The sequence below is a fragment of the Ascaphus truei genome, chromosome 6 (genome assembly GCF_040206685.1).
Source record: "Ascaphus truei isolate aAscTru1 chromosome 6, aAscTru1.hap1, whole genome shotgun sequence".
NCBI classification, from domain to species: domain Eukaryota; kingdom Metazoa; phylum Chordata; class Amphibia; order Anura; family Ascaphidae; genus Ascaphus; species Ascaphus truei.
The window spans coordinates 124,669,381-124,687,430 of NC_134488.1; the positions used below are offsets into that span (position 1 = coordinate 124,669,381).

Sequence of the window (18,050 nt, forward strand, 5' to 3'; positions counted from 1 at the left end):
CACTACACATACAACATAGAGACTCCTAGTGACTATAAAAACTATTTATTAAATAAAAAGAACAATGCCATAAAATGGTATGGACAGAATGGAACACCGCTGGTCATCCAGATGGGAAAAATCTGAGCCCAACTTACAAGCAGCAAGGCATATACTCGCATTGCAACATAGAGTCCTCTGGGTGCTGTTGATGTCTTAGCAGAGATGTTATTCCTACTGCGCCGCGACTCTCGTGCTGACCCTCCCTCCAGGGGTTACCAGGAACAGTGGCAGTGACGGAGGCCCGCTCGTGGGGCTCACAGCTCTACTCCACGTGAGGCCGCTCTCCTCACTTCCTCCTCCGTTCCACAGGCTGTCTCTGCGCGCCCGTGCCCTTAAAGGGACAGTGTGTGCGTCCTGTATGCCAAGAACTAACAGCTGCAATGGGGCTCAAAACCGTACCAAGTGTCCCAAAATAGTCCAGTACCAAACACAAAGTGACTGTGTCACCTGCCCTATGCGTTTCAGGTAGCCCCTGAGGAAGTAGAGTAACGTCTACGAAACGCGTAGGGCAGGTGACACAGTCACTTTGTGGAGTACAGGACTATCCATTGAACTTTTGGCGCCAGGTTTTTTTTTCTTTGTTTCCAAGTATTTTCTGTTAGTACTGACAGTATTACTAGGCAGCCATTACATTTTGTATTTTTACTTGTCACATTGGTGTTTTAATCTTTAGCGCTTGTTCACATTTTTTCTTTTTCCTATCTTTAATTGAGTTATTGCCTGCTCGAGCTGTTGTACAGAATTGCCAGCGCCGGCGACATTGCGTATCCCAAGTATGGTAGTGTCACAGGCCAACTCTAATTTAGCGCGGTGCGCTTCAATTTCAGTCTCGTATTTTTCGCGGGCCTTTTGTGTCAGTGTGACTGTCCGTTTGGGCCTTGTGTCTGCCTGCGCGTGTTGCAGTTGGGCAGCGGTCTCTGTGTCTGAGTGATCACTCTCCTGCGTGATGTCTGGTGAGGCTCTGAGTTCTGCCATGCTGTAGGTGTGTGTAGGCCTTTAGCCAGTGCGTGTGGTCTTTTACCTGTGTCAGCGATGGGTGATTGTCTCAGATGATGCCGAGCGGCGTCCTGCTGCATTCAGCGTAGGGGTAGCTGTACTCACAGGTGTCCGGTGGCTCTGACCCGTGTCCTGGCGGGTGTCCGGTGGCGTGGTCCTTGGTGGCGCTAGCCGGGAGACGTGCGCAGGGGGTAGGTGAGATGGTAGCTCCTCACTGAGAAACTGTGAAGTGTGTTATGAACTTTCTGTCTGCAAAGCTGCGTGTGCAGTGTAAGCTGCTTGCTGCTTGTCAGTCTGCAGAGACTGCTCTGTGTTATCATAAAGTCTTAGAGTAGCAGCTCCTGTAAGTGTCTGTAAGGCACACAGTCTTCCTTTTCACTATTCTGGATCCTGGGTCATGTCTGGAGCTATGAATGAACCCAGCTAGCTTCAACTCAGCCCTCTTTCCAAAACACAACAAGTCCGGTATATTTTCTTCACTTTATTAAGGGAAAGCAGCAATAAAGACAGGCACTTGTGGATGAGATGTTTGTGTTGGAATAATGTCTCTCTGTGGGTGATTTGTAGTAAGGGCGGATGAAAAGGATAAGGCCCTGCCACTAGAGCAATTACAGAAGGTACTCACTCAGCCAGTGATGAAGGTGGAAAAGGAAGTGTGAGTGTATTCTGGGTAACAAGACCATCTGTAGACAGAGGGGGAGAAGGCAGACTAACCCAATCTGAGGGAAAGGCTAAGGTTGCTATAGCAACTCACTGAAATGTCTAAGTAAACAACAAGTGTAGCAAAATGTTGCTCTTTCACATGCAGCAAGCTGCTGGAACAGGGGAAATAACAGGCAACTGAACAAGGGAGAAATGAATCCCATAAACTGAAAGGGGAGACAGAGGAATATGGAATCTAGTTCCAGGACATATCTCCTTCTCTTCAAATGAGGCCTGTATTACATTGCAAAGCAATACATCTTCATGGTTTATTCACTATAGGGTGATAGCCTCAATGGCTCAAACATAATTAGCCATGAAATAGAATTGTTGTTCAAAATCAATACTGGTTTCCAGTCTTTTGTTAAAGGCGAAAGAAAGAATCTCCCATCACCTTTAATTAAAAAAATGAAATAAATTGTCTCTAATGTCTACTAGAGATTTTTTAATGTTCCCCCTTCCCTCCTCTCTCTCCACCCTTTCCCTCCTCTCTCTCCCCCTTCCCTCCTCACTCTCTCCCTCATCTCTCTCTCCCCCTCCCCCTATCCCCACTTCTCTCAGTCCCCCATTCTCTCCCCCCTGCACCCCTCCCCTCCTTCCTCTCCCCCCTGCAACCCTCTCCTCTCCTTCCCCCCTTCCCTCCATTCTCTCCCCACTGCATCCATCTCCTCCCCCCTACCCCTCTCCTCCCCCTCCTCTCCGTCCCCCTTCTCTCCCCCCCTGCACCCCTCTCCCTCCCTCTCCCCCTTCTCTCCTTCCTCTCTTCCCTCCATTCTCTCCCCCCTGCACCCCTCTCCTCCCCCTCTCCCCCCTACTCGCCTTCCCCCTTCCCTCCCACTGCACTTTTCCTCCCACCTCTCTCCCCTCCTGTCCATTCTCCCCCTATCTCTCCTCTCTCTCTGCCCCCTTTCCCTCTTCTCTTTCCCCCCTTCCCCTCTCTCCCCCCCTACACCCCTCCCCACTCCCTCTAACCCCTCTCCCCCCTGCACCCCTCCCCCTCCCTCTCCCCCTTCTCTCTCTGTTTTTGCAAACATTTCTCCTGTTTTGCAGGTCTGCCATTCCTGCCGGTGAATGGACAAATAGCCCAACCACCAAGTAAGCATATACTGTATAGTGAATAAGTGTATTTACACCATACCAATGCTGCAAACACTAGAATTCATGTGTCAGTGTGTAACACCAAAATCTTCAAGCATGAGCGTTCAGCTGTCCTGCAATAATTTTAGTGCAGGAGTGGGGGGCGTGGCTATTAAAGGAGGGGCGTGTCATTGGCTGCAGCGGCAATGGCGGCGGCTGTCTGCTCCTCCTCTTCTTAGCGGGCCCTTTTTAGTTTCATGGCTGCCTCTTTCTGAGCGTATGCGGCCCTGGCACATGCAGCTTCTGCGGAGGCTCGCGCCTTGGTGGCGTTTGTGCTTGCGCTAGACACATGAGATTGTGCTGATCTTGCTGACCTTGATGAATGCCTGGATGCGCTTGAGCGCTGTGATGCGGTTTCCAGGAGGAGCTCTTTTCTCTCGCTTTGGGCGTCAGTGATGGCGGTCTGCACGATGCCATCACGTTCTAGGTCGATCGCCTTTGCAGGTCGCGTTCTCGTATGCTATCTTCCGTGTTAGTTCTTGTTAGATAGGTGAAATATGCCTGTGACAGTGCTTGGTAGCGCGAGTGATCTATCTTCAATTGAGTTATTGCCTGCTCGAGCTGTTGTACATTGTTACCAGCGCCGGCGACATTGCGTATCCCAAGTGTGGTTGTTTCCCAGGCCAACTCTAATTTAGCGCGGTGCGCTTCAATGTCAGTCTCATATTTTTAGCGGGCCTTTTGTGTCAGTGTGACTTTCCGTTTAGGCCTTGCGTCTGCCTGCGCCTGTTGCAGTTGCGCACCGGTCTCTGTGTCTGAGTGGTCACTCTCCAGCGTGATATCTGGTGAGGCTCTGAGTTCTGCCATGCTGTAGGTGTGTGTAGGCCTTTAGCCAGTGCGTGTGGCGTGTGGTCTGTTACCTGTGTCAGCGATGGGCGACTGTCTCAGATGATGCCGAGCGGTGTCCTGCAGCGTTCAGCGTAGAGGTAGCTGTACTCACAGGTGTCCGGTGGCTCTGACCCGTGTCCTGGTGGGTGTCCGGTGGTGTGGCCCTTGGTGGCGCTAGCCGGGAGATGTGCGCAGGGGTAGGTGAGATGGTAGCTCTTCACTATGGAGCTGTGCAGAGAGTGGGCTCAAAGACAGAAAAGAGCAATCAAATTTCTGTGTATATTGCAGTCTGACTCCAGTGCTGCTGCCTTTGTGTGAGCTGCAGGCTGTTTGTAAGGCCCGGGCCATAGAGGGGTGAGGAGATCCGAGCCACGCTGAAGCTGAGGCTTGCCTGCTGAAATCTGCGCGATTTCATGCCCATACAGGCGAGCCAGCGGGTGCGATCGGAGCCGGGGGGAGGTGGTTGGAGGCGGGGCAATGACGTCGCTGCACTGACGTCAACGTCACGGCGCCGTGACGTTGACACTGCTGTGCTGTGATTGGAGATTTTCAGCCGACAGCGCACTGAAAAACAGCTTGGCGCTCGGCTGAAAACTCCAACTCGTCAGCACGCTTGCGGACGGTTGCTTGAGCCCCCTCTCAAGGCATCCTCATTGAGGATGCAGGGGCTCAGCGCTAAGCGCCCGTGAGGCTCAGCATGGCCTGTCCTTCTATTGACTCGGCCTAAGGCTGTGTCCAGAGACTGCTATGTGATAGTACAAAGTCTAGAGTAGCAGCTCCTGTATGTATATCTCCAAGACACACGGTCTTCCTTTTCACTATTGTGGATCCTGGGTCATGTCTGGAGGTATGAATGAACCCAGCTAGCTTCAACTCAGCCCTCTTTCCAAAACACATGTCCTGTATATTTTCTTCACTTTATTGAGGGAAAGCAGCAATAAAGACAGGCACTTGTGGATGAGATGTTTGTGTTGGAATAATGTCTCTCTGTGGGTGATTTGTAGTAAGGGCAGATGAAAAGGATAAGGCCCTGCCACTATAGCAATTACAGAAGGTACTCACTCAGCCAGTGATGAAGGTGGAAAAGGAAGTGTGAGTGTATTCTGGGTAACATGATAGTCTGTAGAGAAGGCAGACTAACCCAATCTGAGGGAAAGGCTGAGGTTGCAATAGCAACTCACTGAAATGTCTAAGTAAACAACAAGTGTAGCAAAATGTTGCTCTTTCACATGTAGCAAGCTGCTGGAACAGGGGAAATAACAGGCAACTGAACAAGGGAGAAAAGAATCCCATAAACTGAAAGGGGAGACAGAGGAATATGGAATCTAGTTCCAGGACATATCTCCTTCTCTTCAAATGAGGCCTGTATTACATTGCAAAGCAATACATCTCCATGGTTTATTCACTATAGGGTGATAGCCTCAATGGCTCAAACATAATTAGCCATGAAATAGAATTGTTGTTCAAAATCAATACTGGTTTCCAGTCTTTTGTTAAAGGCGAAAGAAAGAATCTCCTATCACCTTTAATTAAAAAAATTAAATAAATTGTCTCTAATGTCTACTAGAGATTTTTTAATGTTCCCCCTTCCCTCCTCTCTCTCCACCCTTTCCCTCCTCTCTCTCTCCCCATTCCCTCCACACTCTATCCCTCATCTCTCTCTCCCCCCCTCCCCCTATCCCCACTTCTCTCCGTCCCCCATTCTCTCCCCCCTGCACCCCTCCCCTCTTTCCTCTCCCCCCTGCAACCCTCTCCCCCCCTCCTCACCTTCCCCCCTTCCCTCCATCGCTCTCCCTACTGCATCCATCTCCTCCCCTCTACACCTCTCCTCCCCCTCCTCTCCGTCCCCCTTCTCTCCCCCCCTGCACCCCTCTCCCTCCCTCTCCCCTTCTCTCCTTCCCTTCCCTCCATTCTCTCCCCCCTGCACCCCTCTCCTCCCCCTCATTCCCCCACTCGCCTTTCCCCTTACCTCCATTCTCTCCCACTGCACTTTTCCTCCCACCTCTCTCCCCCTCCTGTCCTTTCTCCCCCTATCTCTCCTCTCTCTCTGCCCCCTTTCCCTCTTCTATTTCCCCCCTTCCCCTCTCTCCCCCCTACACCCCTCCCCACTCCCTCTAACCCCTCTCCCCCCTGCACCCCTCCCCCTCCCTCTCCCCCTTCTCTCTGTGTTTTTGCAAACATTTCTCCTGTTTTGCAGCTCTGCCATTCCTGCCGGTGAATGGACAAATAGCCCAACTACCAAGTAAGCATATACTGTATAGTGAATAAGTGTATTTACACCATACCAATGCTGCAAACACTAGAATTTATGTGTCAGTGTGTAACACCAAAATCTTCAAGCATGAGCGTTCGGCTGTCCTACAATAATTTTAGTGCAGGAGTGGGGGGCGTGGCTATTAAAGGAGGGGCGTATCATTGGCTGTATCGGGGCTGTGTCTGTGTGTCTGCGTGTCTGTGTCCCTCCATTCTCTCCCTCCCCCTTTCCCTCCATCCTCCCCCACCCCTCTTCCCCTTCCATTCTCTCCCTCACCCGCTCTCCTCCATTCTCTCCCTCCCCCATTCTCTCCTTTCCCCCCTTCCCTCTTCTCCCCCCTTCACCTTTCCCTCCTCTCTACCCACTTCCCTCCTCTCTCTCCCCTCCTTCCCCTCCCTCCCCCCTTCTCTTCTCCCCCCACTTCCCCTCTCTCCCACCTTCCCTCATCTCTCCCCCCTTACCTCTTTTCTCTCCCCTTCCTTCCTCTCACCCCTTTCCCTGCTCTCTCCAACCCTTCCCTCCTCTCTCCACCTTTCTCTCCTTCCCCCATTCCTTCCATTCTCTCCCCCCGACTCCCCTCTCCTCCCCTTTGCTCCCATCTCTCCCCCTTCTCTTCATTCTCTCCCCCATTGCACCCCTCTATTCCCACCCTGCTCCTCTTTCCCCCTGCTCCTTTCTCCCCCCATTCCCTCTCCCCCTTCCCCTCTCTCTCCCCCTTCCCTTCTCCCCCCTTCCCCTCTCCCCCTTCCCCCACTCCCCTCTCACCCCCACTACTCCTCTCTCCCCCCTTCTCTCCTTTCTTGTGACCCTGCTCTGAGCTCGAAAGTCAAATTGAACTATCTCCCCAAGCACCATGCTTGGGAGAGCGTACGTGCCTGAGCACGAGCGAGCGCTCGCCGCGTGAGCGATACGGGAAGATACAGATTGCAAGAAGTAAACTCTGCAAGCGCCGCACGCCAAGCGCACTCAGCACTTGTGTGGACGCAGCCTAAGGCTAAGATTACACAGAAAAACGCTGTGGTGTCGCCCATAGAGACACCGCGCGAGGCAAAAAACAAGTTTCATACATACGTGATAAGTGGCTATACCAAATTCAGCTGTCTCCCCGCTTGCTACTGCAAAGCGGGAGACAGTTAATGCGTTTTCAAAAAAATTTTTGCGTCGCGTGATGTCGCTACGGGCGACACAACAGGAGTTTTTCTGTATAGTCGCAGCCTAAGGCAAGGAGGCTGCTTCACTGAGGGGTTATGAATGATTGGTCCTGGGAAGATCTGTATGTGTTATTTATGTGATGTGTAACCTCTTCCCACAGAATGTCCACCTAACATGCATTTTGCGCCATGTGATGGCAGTTGCCCAATAACCTGTCAGAATTACCAGTCCCCACCTGAGGTCTGCACCATGGATTGCAATCCGGGATGTGCCTGTGATGAGGGATACATACTGTTATCCGAGGGATCCTCTACTTGTGTGAAAAAGGACCAGTGTCCTGTCAGCAAAGGTAATACTACTTACTACTAATAGGAAAATGTAAACTGGGTCCCACACAAGTATTTACACAAGTATTTCAGTCTAGACCCACATTAAGGTGACAGGTTGTACCTGTGACCCATTCAGTCTTTCTCAACTTATCTCGTTCTCTTCAAGTGAGGCCTGTATAATATTGCAAAGCAATACATCTTCATGGTTTATTCACTAAAGGGCGATAGCCTCAATGGCTCAAACATAATTACCCATGAAATAGAATTGTTGTTCAAAATCAATACTGGTTTCCAGTCTTTTGTTAAAGGCGAAAGAAAGAATCTCCCATCACCTTTAATTAAAAAAATTAAATAAATTATCTCTAAATAATGTCTACTAGAGATTTTTTAATGTTGCCCCTTCCCTCCTCTCTCCACCCCTTTCCCTCCTCTCTCTCTCCCCCTCTCCCCCCTTCTCTCCGTCCCCCATTCTCTCCATTCTCTCTCCCCTGAACCCCTCCTCTCCTTCCCCTCCTCTCCTTCCCCCCATTCTCTCCCCACTTCATCCATCTCCTCCCCCATCCCCCTCTCCTTCCCCTCTCCTCCTCCCCCCCCTCCTCTCCATCCCCCTTCTCTCCATTCTCTCCCCCCCTGCACCCCTCTCCCTCCCTCTCCCCCTTCTCTCCTTCCTCCCTTCCCTCCATTTTCTTACCCCTGCACCCCTATCCTCCCCCTCTCCCCCATACTTGCCTTCCCCTTTCCCTCCATTCTCTCCCCCTGCACCCCTCTCCTCTCCTCTCTCTCTGCCCACCTTCCATCTTCTCTTTTCCCTCTTCCCCTCTCCCCCCCCCTTACAACCCTCCCCACTCTCTCTAACCCTTCTCCCCCTGTACCCCTCCTTCTCCCCTCTTCTCTCTGTTTTTGCAAACATTTCTCCTGTTTTGCAGGTCTGCCATTCCTGCCGGTGAATGGACAAACAGCCCAACCACCAAGTAAGCATATACTGTATGGTGAATAAGTGTATTTACACCATACCAATGCTGCAAACACTAAAATTCATGTGTCAGTGTTTAACACCAAAATCTTCAAGCATGAGCGTTCGGCTGTCCTGCGATAATTGTAGAGCAGGAGCGGGGTGCGTGGCTATTAAAGGGGGGGCATGTCATTGGCTGGATCATATGTCATATGTCTGTTTGTCTGCGTGTCTGGATCCCTCCATTCTCTCCCCCCATTCTCTCCTTTCCCCCCTTCCCACTTCTCTCACCCCTTCCCCTTTCTTCCTCTCACCCACTTCCCTCCTGTTTCCCCACTTCCCTCCTCTCTCTCCCCCTTCCCTCCTCTCTCTCCCCTCTTCCCCCTTCCCCTCTCTTCCCCTTCCCCTCTCTCTCCCTTCTATTCTCCCCCCTTACCCTCTCCCCCCTTCCCTCCTCTCTCCACCCTTCTCTCCTTCCTTCCATTCCCTCCCCCCGGCTCTCCTCTTCTCCCCCCAGGCCCATCTCTCCCCCCTTCTCTTCATTTTCTCCCCCACTGCACCCCTCTAGTCCCACCCTGCTCCTCTTTCCCCCTGCTCCTTTCTCCCCCCATTCCCTCCTCTCTCTCCCCCCCTTCCCCTCTCTCCCCCCCTTATCCTCTCTCCCCCTCCCCTCTCTCCCCCTTCCCCTCTCTCCCCCCTTCCCCTCTTTCCCCCACTTCCCCTCTCTCCCCCCTTCCCCTATCTCCCCCCTTCCCCTCTTTCCCCCACTTCCCCTCTCTCCCCCCCTTCTCTCCTTCCTCCCTTCTCTCCTTTCTCTCCCCCCCCTTCTCTCCTTTCTTGTGACCCTGCTCTGAGCTCGAAAATCAAAGTGAACTGTCTCCCCAAGCACCAAACTTGGGAGAGCGTACGTGCCTGAGCACGAGCGCTCGCTCGCCGCGTGAACGGATACGGGAAGATACAGATTGCAAGAAGTAAACTCGGCAAGCACCGCACGCAAAGCGCACTCAGCACTTGTGTGGACGCAGCCTGAGATAATACAGAAAAACGCTGTGGTGTTGCCCGTAGCGACACCGCGCGAGGCAAAAAACAAGTTTCATACATACATGATAAGTGGCTATTACAAATTCAGCTGTCTCCTCGCTTGCTACTGCAAAGCGGGAGACAGTTAATGCGTTTTCAAAATTTGTTTTTGCGCAGCGTGATATCGCTACGGGCGACACCACAGGCGTTTTTCTGTATAATCACAGCCTAAGCCAAGGAGGCTGCTTCACTGGGGGTTATGAATGATTGGTCCTGGGAAGATCTGTATGTGTTATTTATGTGATGTGTAACCTCTTCCCACAGAATGTCCACCTAACATGCATTTTGATACATGTGATACCAGTTGCCCAATAACCTGTCAGAATTACCGTTTCCCACCTATGGTCTGCAATTTAAAATGCAATGCTCGATGTGCCTGTGATGAGGGATACATACTGTTATCCGAGGGGTCCTCTACTTGTGTGAAAAAGGACCAGTGTCCTGTCAGCAAAGGTAATACTACTTATTACTAATAGGAAAATGTAAACTGGGTCCCACACAAGTATTTACACAAGTATTTCAGTCTAGACCCACACTAAGGTGACTGGTGGTACCTGTGACCCATTCAGTCTTTCTCAACTTATCTTGTTCTCTTCAAGTGAGGCCTGTATAACATTGCAAAGCAATACATCTTCATGGTTTATTCACTAAAGGGTGATAGCCTCAATGGCTCAAACATAATTACCCATGAAATAGAATTGTTGTTCAAAATCAATACTGGTCTCCAGTCTTTTGTTAAAGGCGAAAGAAAGAATCTCTCATCACCTTTAATTACAAAAAATTAAATAAATTGTCTCTAAATAATGTCTACTTGAGATTTTTTAATGTTGCCCCTTGCCTCCTCTCTCCACCCCTTTCCTTCCTCCCTCTCTCCCCCCTCCCCCTCCCCCCCCTTCTCTCCGTCCCCCATTCTCTCCATTCTCTCCCCCCTGCACCCCTCCCCTCCTTCTCCCCCCTGCACCCCTCTCCTCCCCTCTCCCCCTCCTCTCCTTCCCCCCATTCTCTCCCCACTTCATCCATCTCCTCACCCCTCCCCCTCTCCTTCCCCCTCTCCTCCACCCTCCCCCTCCTCTCCCTCCCTCCCTCTTCTCTCCTTCCTCCCTTCCCTCCATTCTCTCCCCCCTGCACCCCTCTCCTCCCCCTCTCCCCAATACTCGCCTTCCCCCTTCCCTCCATTCTCTCCCCCTGCACCCCTCTCCTTCCCCCTTCTCTCCTCTCTCTCTGCCCCCTTCCCTCTTCTCTTTCCCCCCTTCCCCTCTCCCCCCCCTGCACCCCTCCCTCTCCCCTCTTCTCACTCTGTTTTTGCAAACATTTCTCCTATTTTGCAGGTCTGCCATTCCTGCTGATGAATGCACAAACAGCCCAACCACCAAGTAAGCATATACAGTACTGTATAGTGAATAAGTGTATTTACACCATACCAATGCTGCAAACACTAGAATTAATGTGTCAGTGTGTAACACCAAAATCTTCAAGCATGAGCGTTCGGCTGTCCTGCAATAATTTTAGTGCAGGGGCGGGGGGCGTGGCTATTAAAGGAGGGGCGTGTCATTGGCTGGATCGGGGATGTGTCTGTGTGTCTGCGTGTCTGGGTCCCTCCATTCTCTCCCTCCCACTTTCCCTCCATTCTCTCCCTCCCCCCATTCTCTCCTTTCCCCCCTTCCCTCTTCTCTCACCTCTTCCCCTTTCTTCCTCTCACCCCCTTCCCTCCTGTTTCCCCACTTCCCTTCTCTCTCTCCCCCTTCCCTCCTCTCTCTCTCCCCCCTTGCCTTCTCCTCCCTTCCTGTCTCCCCCCACGTCCCCTCTCCCCCCCTTCCCTCCTCTCTCCACCCCTTCCCTCCTCTCTCCACCATTCTCTCCTTCCCCCCTTCCTTCCATTCTCTCCCCCCTGCTCCCCTCTCCTTCCCCCAGGCCCCTCTCTCCCCCTTCTCTTCATTCTCTCCCCCACTGCACCCCTCTAGTCCCACCCTGCTCCTCTTTCCTCCTGCTCCTTTCTTCCCCCATTCCCACCTCTCTCTCCCCCACCTTCCCCTCTCCCCCTCCCCTCTCTCCCTCCCTTCCCCTCTCTCACTCACTTCCCCTCTCTCTCCCCCTTCCCCTCTCTCCCCCTTCCCCTCTCTCCCCCTTCCCTTCTCCCCCCTTACCTTCTCCCCCCTTCCCTCCTCTCTCACCCCTTCCCTCCTCTCTCCACTCTTCTCTCCTACCCCCCTTCCTTCCATTCTCTCCCCCCTGCTCCCCTCTCCTCCCCCCAGACCCCTCTCTCCCCCTTCTCTTCATTCTCTCCCCCACTGCACCCCTCTAGTCCCACCCTGCTCCTCTTTCCCCCTGCTCCTTTCTTCCCCCATTCCCTCCTCTCTCTCCCCCACCTTCCCCTCTCCCCCTTCCCTCTCTCCCTCCCTTCCCCTCTCTCACTCACTTCCCCTCTCTCACCCACTTCCCCTCTCTCTCCCTCCTTCTCTCCTTCCCCCCTTCTCTCCATTCTCTCCCACCCCCTTGCACCACTCTCCCCCCCTTCTCTCCTTTCTTGTGACCCTACTCTGAGCTCGAAAATCAAATTGAACTGTCTCCCCAAGCACCAAACTTGGGAGAGCGTACGTGCCTGAGCACGAGCGCGCGCTCGCCGCGTGAGCGGACATGGGAAGATACAGATTGCAAGAAGTAAACTCGGTAAGCACCGCACGCAAAGCGCACTCAGCACTTGTGTGGACGCAGCCTGAGATAATACAGAAAAACGCTGTGGTGTTGCCCGTAGCGACACCGCGCGAGGCAAAAACAAGTTTCATACAGACGTGATAAGTGGCTATACCAAATTCAGCTGTCTCCCTGCTTGCTACTGCAAAGCGGGAGACAGTTAATGCGTTTTCAAAATTTGTTTTTGCGCAGCGTGATGTCGCTACGGGCGACACCACAGGCGTTTTTCTGTTTAATCGCAGCCTAAGGCAAGGAGGCTGATTCACTGAGGGGTTATGAATGATTGGTCCTGGGAAGATCTGTATGTGTTATCTATGTGATGTGTAACCTCTTCCCACAGAATGTCCACCTAACATGCATTTTGATACATGTGATACCAGTTGCCCAATAACCTGTGATAATTACCAGTCCCCACCTACGTTCTGCAATTTGAAATGCAATACTCGATGTGCCTGTGATGAGGGATACATACTGTTATCCGAGGGATCCTCTACTTGTGTGAAAAAGGACCAGTGTCCTGTCAGCAAAGGTAATACTACTTACTACTAATAGGAAAATGTAAACTGGGTCCCACACAAGTATTTACACAAGTGTTTCAGTGTAGACCCACACTAAGGTGACTGGTGGTACCTGTTACCCATTCAGTCTTTCTCAACTTATCTCGTTCTCTTCAAATGAGGCCTGTATTACATTGTAAAGCAATACATCTTCATGGTTTATTTACTATAGGGTGATAGCCTCAATGGCTCAAACATAATTAGCCATGAAATAGAATTGTTGTTCAAAATCAATACTGGTTTCCAGTCTTTTTTTAAAGGTGAAAGAAAGAATCTCCTATCACCTTTAATTAAAAAAAATTAAATAAATTGTCCATAAATAATGTCTACTAGAGATTTTTTAATGTTGCCCATTCCCTCCTCTCTCTCCACCCCTTTCCCTCCTCTCTCTCCCCCCTTCCCTCCTCTCTCTCTCCACCTCCCCCTCTCCCCCTTCTCTCCGTCCCCCATTTTCTCCATTCTCTCTCCCATGCACCCCTCCTCTCCTTCCCCTCCCCCTCCTCTCCTTCCCCCCATTCTCTCCCCACTTCATCCATCTCCTCCCCCCTCACGTCCCCCCTCTCCCCCCTCCCCCTCCTCTCCATCCCCCTTCTCTCCATTCTCTCCCCCCCTGCATCTCCCTCCCTCTCCCCCTTCTCTCCTTCCTCCCTTCCCTCCATTCTCTCCCCCTGCACCCCTCTCCTCCCCCTCTCCCCCATACTTGCCTTCCCCCTTCCCTCCATTCTCTCCCCCTGCACCCCTCTCCTCCCCCTCCCCCTTCTCTCCTCTCTCTCTGCCCCCCTTCCCTCTTCTCTTTCCCCCTTCCCCTCCCTACACCCCTCCCCACTCCCTCTAACCCTTCTCCCCCCTGCACCCCTCCCTCTCCCCTCTTCTCTCTCTGTTTTTGCAAACATTTCTCCTGTTTTGCAGGTCTGCCATTCCTGCCGGTGAATGAACAAACAGCCCAACCACCAAGTAAGCATATACTGTACAGTGAATAAGTGTATTTACACCATACTGTACCAATGCTGCAAACACTAGAATTCATGTGTCAGTGTGTAACACCAAAATCTTCAAGTATGAGCGTTCGGCTGTCCTGCGATAATTGTAGAGCAGGAGCGGGGGGCATGACTATTAAAGGAGGGGCGTATCATTGGCTGGATCGGGGATGTGTCTGTGTGTCTGTGTGTCTGGGTCCCTCCATTCTCTCCCTCCCCCCATTCTCTCCTTTCCCCCTTCCCACTTCTCTCACCCCTTCCCCTTTCTTCCTCTCACCCCCTTCCCCTCTTTCCCCCTTCTCCTCTCTCCCCCTTCCCCTCTCTCCCCCTTCCCCTCTCTCCCCCTTCCCCACTCTCCCCCTTCCCCACTCTCCCCCTTCCCCACTCTCCCCCTTCCCCTCTCTCCCCCTTCCCTTCTCCCCCCTTCCCTCCTCTCTCCACTCCTTCCCTCCTCTCTCCACCCTTCTCTCCTTCCCCCCCTTCCTTCCATTCTCTCCCCCCTGCTCCCCTCTCCTCCCCCCAGGCCCCTCTCTCCCCCCTTCTCTTCATTCTCTCCCCCACTGCACCCCTCTAGTCCCACCCTGCTCCTTTTTCCCCCTGCTCCTTTCTCCCCCCATTCCCTCCTCTCTCTCCCCCACCTTCCCCTCTCTCTCCCCCTTCCCCTCTCTCCCCCATTCCCCTCTCTCCCCCTCTTCCCCCCACTTCCCCTCTCTCCCCCCTTCCCCTATCTCCCCCATTCCCCTCTTTCCCCCACTTCCCCTCTCTCTCCCCCCCTTCTCTCCTTCTCCCCTTCTCTTCATTCTCTCCCCCCCCCCTTCTCTCCTTTCTTGTGACCCTGCTGTTAACTCGAAAATCAAATTGAACTGTCTCCCCAAGCACCAAACTTGGGAGAGCGTACGTGCCTGAGCGGATACAGGAAGATACAGATTGCAAGAAGTAAACTCGGCAAGCACCGCACGCAAAGCGCACTCATCACTTGTGTGGACGCAGCCTGAGATTATACAGAAAAACGCTGTGGTGTCGCCCGTAGCGACACCGCGCGAGGCAAAAAACAATTTTCATACATACGTGATAAGTGTCTATTCCAAATTCAGCTGCCTCCCCGCTTGCTACTGCAAAGCGGGAGACAGTTAATGTGTTTTCAAAATTTGATTTTGCGCAGCGTGATGTCGCTACGGGCGACACCACAGGCGTTTTTCTGTATAATCGCAGCCTTAGGCAAGGAGGCTGCTTCACTGAGGGGTTATGAATGAGTGGTCCTGGGAAGATCTGTATGTGTTATTTATGTGATGTGTAACCTCTTCCCACAGAATGTCCACCTAACATGCATTTTGATACATGTGATACCAGTTGCCCAATAACCTGTCAGAATTACCGTTTCCCACCTATGGTCTGCAATTTGAAATGCAATGCTCGATGTGCCTGTGATGAGGGATACATACTGTTATCCGAGGGATCCTCTACTTGTGTGAAAAAGGACCAGTGTCCTGTCAAAGGTAATACTACTTACTACTAATAGGAAAATGTAAACTGGGTCCCACACAAGTATTTACACAAGTATTTCAGTCTAGACCCACACTAAGGTGACAGGTTGTACCTGTGACCCATTCAGTCTTTCTCAACTTATCTCGTTCTCTTCAAGTGAGGCCTGTATTACATTGCAAAGCAATACATCTTCATGGTTTATTCACTAAAGGGTGATAGCCTCAATGGCTCAAACATAATTAGCCATGAAATAGAATTGTTGTTCAAAATCAATACTGGTCTCCAGTCTTTTGTTAAAGGCGAAAGAAAGAATCTCCCATCACCTTTAATTACAAACAATTAAATAAATTGTCTCTAAATAATGTCTACTTGAGTTTTTTTAATGTTGCCCCTTCCCTCCTCTCTCTCCACCCCTTTCCCTCCTCTCTCTCACCCCCCTTCCCTCCTCTCTCTCTCTCCCTCCTCCCCTCCCCTCTTCTCTCCTTCCCCCATTCTCTCCATTCTCTCCCCCCTGCCCCCCTCCCCTCCTTCTTCTCCCCCCTGCACCCCTCTCCCCCTCCTCTCCTTCCCCCCATTCTCTCCCCACTTCATCCATCTCCTCCCCCCTCCCCCTCTCCTTCACCCTCTCCTTCACCCTCCCCCTCCTCTCCCTCCCTTTCCCCCTTCTCTCCTTCCTCCCTTCCCTCCATTCTCTCCCCCCTGCACCCCTCTCCTCCCCCTCTCCCCAATACTCACCTTCCCCCTTCCCTCCATTCTCTCCCCCTGCACCCCTCTCCTCCCCCCTGTCCATTCTCCCCCCTTCTCTCCTCTCTCTCTGCCCCCTTCCCTCTTCTCTTACCCCCTTCCCCTCTCCCCTCTTCTCACTCTGTTTTTGCAAACATTTCTCCTGTTTTGCAGGTCTGCCATTCCTGCCGGTGAATATACAAACAGCCCAACCACCAAGTAAGCATATACTGTATAGTGAATAAGTGTATTTACATCATACCAATGCTGCAAACAGTAGAATTCATGTGTCAGTGTGTAACACCAAAATCTTAGAGCATGAGCGTTCGGCTGTCCTGCAATAATTTTAGTGTAGGAGCGGGGGGCGTGGTTATTAAAGGAGGGGCGTGTCATTGGCTGGATTGGGGATGTGTCTGTGTGTCTGCGTGTCTGGGTCCCTCCATTCTCTCCCTCCCCCTTTCCCTCCATTCTCTCCCTCCCCCCATTCTCTCCTTTCCCCCCTTCCCTCTTCTCTCACCCCTTCCCCTTTCTTCCTCTCACCCCCTTCCCTCCTGTTTCCCCACTTCCCTCCTCTCTCTCCCCCTTCCCTCCTCTCTCTCCCCCTTCCCTTCTCCTCCTTTACCGTCTCCCCCTACGTCCCCTCTCTCCCCCCTTCCCTCCTCTCCCCACCCCTTCCCTCCTCTCTCCACCATTCTCTCCTTCCCCCCTTCCTTCCATTCTCTCCCCCCTGCTCCCCTCTCCTCCCCCCAGGCTCCTCTCTCCCCCTTCTCTTCATTCTCTCCCCGACTGCACGCCTCTGGTCCCACCCTGCTCCTCTTTCCCCTGCTCTTTTCTTCCCCCATTCCCTCCTCTCTCTCCCCCACCTTCCCCTCTCCCCTTCCCCTCTCTCCCCCCCTTCCCCTCTCTCACTCACTTCCCCTCTCTCACCCACTTCCCCTCTCTCTCCCCCCTTCTCTCCTTCCCCCCTTCTCTCCATTCTCTCCTCCCCTTGCACCACTCTCCCTCCCTTCTCTCCTTTCTTGTGACCCTGCTCTGAGCTCGAAAATCAAATTGAACTGTCTCCCCAAGCACAAAACTTGGGAGAGCGTACGTGCCTGAGCACGAGCGCGCGCTCGCCGCGTGAGCAGATACGGGAAGATACAGATTGCAAGAAGTAAACTCGGCAAGCACCGCACGCAAAGCGCACTCAGCACTTGTGTGGACGCAGCCTGAGATTATACAGAGAAACGCAGTGGTGTCGGCCATAGCGACACCGCGCGAGGCAAAAAACAAGTTTCATACATACGTGATAAGTGTCTATACCAAATTCAGCTGTCTCCCCGCTTGCTACTGCAAAGCGGGAGACAGTTGATGCATTTTCAAAATTTGTTTTTGCGCAGCGTGATGTCGCTACGGGCGACACCACAGGCGTTTTTCTGTATAACCGCAGCCTAAGGCAAGGAGGCTGCTTCACTGAGGGGTTATGAATGATTGGTCCTGGGAAGATCTGTATGTGTTATTTATGTGATGTGTAACCTCTTCCCACAGAATGTCCACCTAACATGCACTTTGATACATGTGATACCAGTTGCCCAATAACCTGTGATAATTACCAGTCCCCACATACGTTCTGCGATTTGAAATGCAATGCTCGATGTGCCTGTGATGAGGGATACATACTGTTATCCGAGGGATCCTCTACTTGTGTGAAAAAGGACCAGTGTCCTGTCAGCAAAGGTAATACTACTTACTACTAATAGGAACATGTAAACTGGGTCCCACACAAGTATTTACACAAATATTTCAGTCTAGACCCACAATGACAAAGTGGCAGGTGGTTCCTGTGACCCATTCAGTCTTTCTCATCTTATCTCAATCTCTTCAAATTAGCCCTGTATTACATTGCAAAGCAATACATCTTCATGGTTTATTCACTAAAGGGAGATAGCCTCAATGTCTCAAACATAATTAGCCATGAAATAGAATTATTGTTCAAAATCAATACTGGTTTCCAGTCTTTTGTTAAAGGTGAAAGAAAGAATCTCCTATTATTCTGGATCCAGGGTCATGTCTGGAGGTATGAATGAACCCAGCTAGCTTCAACTCATCCCTCTTTCCAAAACACAACAAGTCCTGTATATTTTCTTCACTTTAGGGAAAGCAGCA

At 51.9% G+C, this 18,050-nt stretch overlaps 1 protein-coding gene across 4 annotated transcripts in view; it reads left to right on the plus strand.

Annotated features, from left to right (window-relative positions):
* Window positions 1–18,050, plus strand: part of LOC142497836 (zonadhesin-like) — a 134,679-nt gene that overhangs the window by 75,859 nt on the left and 40,770 nt on the right. For all 4 annotated transcript variants that reach the window (XM_075606194.1, XM_075606195.1, XM_075606197.1 and 1 more), the window contains 11 exons: window positions 2,791–2,835; window positions 5,903–5,947; window positions 7,272–7,460; window positions 8,367–8,411; window positions 9,737–9,925; window positions 10,801–10,845; window positions 12,504–12,692; window positions 13,630–13,674; window positions 15,008–15,193; window positions 16,080–16,124; window positions 17,433–17,621. In XM_075606194.1, coding sequence (XP_075462309.1) covers window positions 2,791–2,835; window positions 5,903–5,947; window positions 7,272–7,460; window positions 8,367–8,411; window positions 9,737–9,925; window positions 10,801–10,845; window positions 12,504–12,692; window positions 13,630–13,674; window positions 15,008–15,193; window positions 16,080–16,124; window positions 17,433–17,621 — 1,212 coding nt within the window. The remainder of the gene's footprint in view (window positions 1–2,790; window positions 2,836–5,902; window positions 5,948–7,271; window positions 7,461–8,366; window positions 8,412–9,736; window positions 9,926–10,800; window positions 10,846–12,503; window positions 12,693–13,629; window positions 13,675–15,007; window positions 15,194–16,079; window positions 16,125–17,432; window positions 17,622–18,050) is intronic.